The 4,893-nt window shown below is 63.1% G+C and overlaps 1 protein-coding gene across 1 annotated transcript in view; it reads left to right on the top strand.

The window, feature by feature from the left end:
• OSBPL7 (oxysterol binding protein-like 7) overlaps positions 1 to 4,893 on the top strand; it is a 14,281-nt gene that overhangs the window by 1,861 nt on the left and 7,527 nt on the right. Inside the window, exons 3-13 of the mRNA XM_005861927.2 lie at positions 57 to 182; positions 410 to 463; positions 1,053 to 1,166; positions 1,517 to 1,627; positions 1,741 to 1,858; positions 2,479 to 2,582; positions 2,948 to 3,040; positions 3,124 to 3,256; positions 3,331 to 3,425; positions 3,575 to 3,670; positions 4,369 to 4,506. Coding sequence (XP_005861989.1) covers positions 57 to 182; positions 410 to 463; positions 1,053 to 1,166; positions 1,517 to 1,627; positions 1,741 to 1,858; positions 2,479 to 2,582; positions 2,948 to 3,040; positions 3,124 to 3,256; positions 3,331 to 3,425; positions 3,575 to 3,670; positions 4,369 to 4,506 — 1,182 coding nt within the window. The remainder of the gene's footprint in view (positions 1 to 56; positions 183 to 409; positions 464 to 1,052; positions 1,167 to 1,516; positions 1,628 to 1,740; positions 1,859 to 2,478; positions 2,583 to 2,947; positions 3,041 to 3,123; positions 3,257 to 3,330; positions 3,426 to 3,574; positions 3,671 to 4,368; positions 4,507 to 4,893) is intronic.

The following is a 4,893-nucleotide window of genomic DNA, read 5'->3' as shown; positions in this document are numbered from 1 at the left end:
CCCAAAGGGCCCCCCCCAGCCCCCCCCCCCCCCTCCGACTCTGTCCTGGACTGTAGGCCTCTGAGCTGTGGGAGGTGGTGGAGGAGCCTCGGGGCCGGCGAGGCGCAGAGGGTATCATGCCCGAGAGGCAGGAGGGCCACCTGCTCAAGAAGAGGAAGTGGCCTCTGAAGGGCTGGCACAAGGTAGGTTCCAGGGCAGAGGGCAGGGCCAGGTTCAGGGCAGCATGGGGGGATGCTGGAGGTGGCTCGGCATGCTGTGTGCGTGCGTGCGTGTGTGTGTGTGTGTGTGTGTGTGTGTGTGTGTGTGTGTGTGAGAAGAAGGGGAAGAAGGATCCGTGTGTGCAGTTGCTCTCTCCCCACACCCTTCCTCTTGGTCACCTGGGTCCTGTTCCTCCTGGGTGACGTCACAGAGATACTTCGTGCTCGAGGACGGCATCCTTCGCTATGCGACCACTCGGCAAGATGTGAGTCAGGGCCTGGCTGGGGGTGATGGGGGAATCGGGTCCCAAAATGCCCAGGGCAGGCAGGGGGCTTCTGAAACCCCCCCAGAGCAGGGCCCGAGTCCCAGGCCCACTATTCCTGGGTGTGGCGTCTTGAGCAGGTGTCTTCCCTGGGCCTCAGCTCCCCCCTCTCTAAGACGGGGAGAGTGCGATCACCCATGTGTAAGGTCATTGTCATCTTGGTGAGGGCCCTCAGGACAGGGCCTGGCACAAAAGTGCCCAAGAAAGGGGAGCTTGATCCTCCTCCTCCTTGTCCTGTCCTCGTGCTGGGAAGAAGGAGCTGAAGGCCAAGCAGCCGGGCTCTCTATGCCTCAGCCTTGCGGACCCCTGAGAGGGGGCGGGGTAGTTTTCCCTGCTCTGTGACTCCCTGGAGCTCAGAATGTGACTTGTGAGTTCTGTGCACAGGACGACAGAGAGGTCCCTGCTGGTACTGTGACTTGGTTATGAGGGTGAACCTGCTGCTTGGTCTCAAGTGGCCTCAGGGACATGATGGCTCTGTGGCCCAGGGGTCTAAAAACATCCCCTTCCCCCCACTCCCCTCCCCCCACCCCAGATCACCAAGGGGAAGCTGCATGGCTCCATCGATGTCCGACTGTCTGTCATGTCCATCAACAAAAAGGCCCAGCGCATTGACCTTGACACCGAAGACAACATCTACCACCTCAAGGTGACATCCCTGGGAGCCCGTTGGTGGCTTGGTGCCCAGCCTGGCAGAGGCACTGGGGCCCCCAGGAGAGGGGGACAGGGGCTGAGGGTCCGTCCCTGAGTTTGATAAGAAGGGAGCTCCCATCGTGTCCAATAGCCAATGGCAACCCGCCCCTGTTGGTTGTTAGATGAACAAACAGAGCTCAGAGCTCGGACATTGGGGAAGCTGGGTTCCATCTCTTGCCGGGGGCCTTTGCAGAAGCTGGACGTAAAGCGAGAGAGCCTGCTTGCCTGGGGACCAGAGCCCCAACTTCCTGCCCTGGAAAGCACTCCTCCTTTCATGTGTCCCTCCCCCTCCCATCACGTCTGCAGATCAAATCCCAGGACCTGTTCCAGAGCTGGGTAGCCCAGCTACGTGCCCATCGCCTGGCCCAGCGCCTGGACATGCCCCGCGGCCCGCTGCCCAGCAACTCTCACCGGAAGGTAAGGTGGGCCCTGGGGCAGGAGCCGCGGGGATTCAGGTGTGGCGGCCTCAGGGAACAGGGAGACCCAGGGAGGCGGGCACCATCCTTCCTGACCCTTGACTCGCCCCACAGGTTCCCGGTGCCCAGCTTCCCACAGTGGTCAGTGCCTCAGCTCTACCTGGGGTTGGACCTCGGGAGAAGGTGTCCTCCTGGTTGAGGGGCAGTGATGGCCTAGACCGCTGCTCTCACGGTGAGGGGCCCCTGGCGCCGCGTCTCGGTGGGTAGGGCCCACACGGTCACGTTTACATGGCATCAGCAGTCACAAGAAGGAGAAATGTTAACACGTTATCCTCGTGCCTCAGGGAGCCCCGGTCTGATGGGGGAGGCAGCCTCTGCCTCCAAGCTGACTGGGTCTCCTCAGGCCCTGTCGGGGGAGTTCCAGTCCTACAGCGGGTGGTGGGGCTCCTGGCTCATGGGCAGGCAGGACACAGGGCCAGGCCTCATGAGAGAGAAGATGCAGTGCCAATGTGGGGAGTGGGGCTCTAGAATCGGGTTCCTGGAGGGGGGCTGTGAGGTTGGCCCGGGAGAGGGGAGTGCAAACCAAGTGAGGCCCGAGAGAGCGTGAGGCAGCAGAGGGAGGGTGTGCTGTGGCGACCGTGGGGATTGGGTGCCGCTTTCCCGGGGAATCCAGGGTGGGGCCAGGTCAAGGGTGGGAACTGGGAGCTTCTGTGGGCTCAGGATTCGGGGTCAGGGGGAGGAAGACTCTCAGGATTTCCCTGGCTGCCGGGGGAGGAGGAAGGAAAGCTGGGGGACAGACTCTGGGGTACCCGGCCAGCGTCGGGAGGACTTGCTCATTCATTCTCCCCGCAGAGCTCTCGGAGTGTCAGGGGAAGCTGCAGGAACTACACCGACTCCTCCAGAGCCTGGAGTCTCTGCACCGCATCCCCTCGGCCCCTGTGATCCCCACACACCAGGTGAGGTCCAGGGGAGGAGGGTGCAGGCTCCTGCGGGGGGGGGGTGTGTGTGGGGGCTCTCGCCTGATTGCCGCGTCCATCCCATCACTTCCCGGGACCGGTCCCCAGCCCCCTTACGTCACTGCTGTTTTCAGAGAGGCACGCACCGGCCCCCTACTCTCTTCCTATGACCAGCTGCCTCGGTGCTGTCGCTCTGTCCCTTTGGAGCGACCCTTCCTCCCGTCTGCCAGGGCGTCGGGCTCCTTTCTCTGGGAGGTCGCTTTCCCTGTGCCCTCCTCCATGGCCCCCTGCCTCTCTCCCGGCTCGATGGCTGCTGCCCCCACTCCCCACCCTGAGAGGGAACCTCCCTCACGTTGACTTGCTAGGCCTCGGTGACGACGGAAAGACCCAAGAAGGGCAAACGGACCAGCCGCATGTGGTGCACACAGAGCTTCGCCAAGGACGACACCATCGGGCGGGTGAGGAGGGGTGTAGACCCCAGTTCCCGGGGTGGGACGCTCCGACGGACGCCACCCCCTCAACCCCTCTCCTTCCCCCACAGGTGGGTCGTCTCCATGGCTCTGTTCCCAACCTATCCCGGTACCTGGAGTCCCGGGACCACTCAGGACCCCGGGGGCTGCCACCCCCAGACTATGCCCACCTGCAGCGCAGTTTCTGGGCCCTGGCCCAAAAGGGTGAGTGTGCGCTGGCGGGTGGTGGGAGCAGGGGGCGAGGAGGAGGTGCTGACGGCCTGCCCCTGCCCTCGCAGTGCACAGCTCCCTCAGCAGTGTCCTGGCCGCCCTCACCGCCGAACGGGACCACCTGAGGGATCTGCACCAGGGCTCCGAGCTGCCCAGAATGGGGGTGAGGCTTGGGGACAGGGTGGCCGGTGGGGGGAGGGGGCTCGAGACGGAGGTCTGCAGGCCTGGGGGTGGTCGCAGATCTGGGCCTGGAGGGCGCGTGGCAGAGGCCGTATCCTCCTGGGACCCTGTCTCCTCACCCTCTCCCTGCAGATCTCCGAGGCCTCCGCTGGCCCGAGGCGCCTCCATTCACTGTCCATCTCCTCGGACACCACGGCGGACTCCTTTAGCTCCCTCAACCCCGAGGAGGTAGGAGCCGGGTGGCCGATGGGGACCGTTCCTCCTGGGCCCTCTGTTCTAGCAGGATGAAGGCACCGTTGGATTTCAGACCTGCCACGGCCCAGAAATCGTAGCTCCCACCCTTTCACGTAAAACACTGGCAGCAGCCACCTCTTGGTCATTACTTAACAGTGTGCAGAATGCTTTCATTTAGTTCAGAGGCCTGTGAGGCGGTGATTCCTTCCCTCAAGGCGTAGATGAGGAAACGGAGGCTCAGAGTCCCATGGAGGGGCCCGCGCTCGCCCCCTTGTGGACCAGTGAGCTGGGAGTTAGGCGTTCCGAGCAGACTCCGGGGGCCTCCATGGGTTTGAATTTGGCTCCTCCGCCTGCCAACTTTGTGACCCTGGGCCTCAGTGTTAATAGTCTGCAAAGTGCTGGTAATAAGGACACTTAACCTCAGAGGGTGCGTGTCAGGACTGATGGAGTTCATACACACAAAGGCCTGGAGCCGGGCTCAGAGCCGGTGCCCAGGAAGCGTGAACAGTTATTGTGGGACCCGTGTCTCCTTACCCCCAGGCTGGGGTTCACTCCACTACGCTCGCCCCGTCTTCTCCTGCTCGACAGGTTTCACACTCAGTCCCGGTTATGCTTCCCTCCGAGGGGAGCTGGCAGGCTGGGGGGTCCTGTCTGCCTCTCCCAGCCCCGCTGACCTCCGTCCGCTCCCACAGCAAGAAGCTCTGTACATGAAGGGGCGAGAGCTGACGCCCCAGCTGTCCCAGAGCAGCGTCCTGTCCCTCGCGGATTCCCACACGGAGTTCTTCGATGCCTGCGAGGTGCTTCTCTCCGCCAGCTCTTCTGAGAACGAGGTGAGGGAGGCAGAAGCTGGCAGGCAGAGCTGGGGGCCCTGCGGGTAGAGGGGTGGGATGCAGAGACACTAGAACCTATGGAGTCCCAGTCCTTTCTGCTGTTCTGGGAACACGGACAGCCCGGCTGGGTTTGAGTGGCCCTGATCACAGATCTCTGCTGGGACCTTCGTCCAGTTTGACGCACTTTATCCCCATTGGGTTCCCCTGAAATTGCTGCCTCAGCTCCACCCCAGCCATCTTCTTGTGACCCCATTTCAGACCCGGGGCTCCCTTGACCCCCACCCTACACCCTCGAATCTTAGTGATCCCAGTTTCCATTCCCTTTGTGTCTTGCCAAGTCCCTGAGTTTCTCCCTGCGCCCCCCCCCCCCCCCCCCCCCCTCCCCCC

This window comes from Myotis brandtii, unplaced genomic scaffold (genome assembly GCF_000412655.1).
Source record: "Myotis brandtii unplaced genomic scaffold, ASM41265v1 scaffold157, whole genome shotgun sequence".
Lineage (NCBI taxonomy): Eukaryota > Metazoa > Chordata > Mammalia > Chiroptera > Vespertilionidae > Myotis > Myotis brandtii.
Note: the sequence above shows the minus strand (reverse complement) of the source record. Positions and strands in the feature narration are given on the sequence as shown.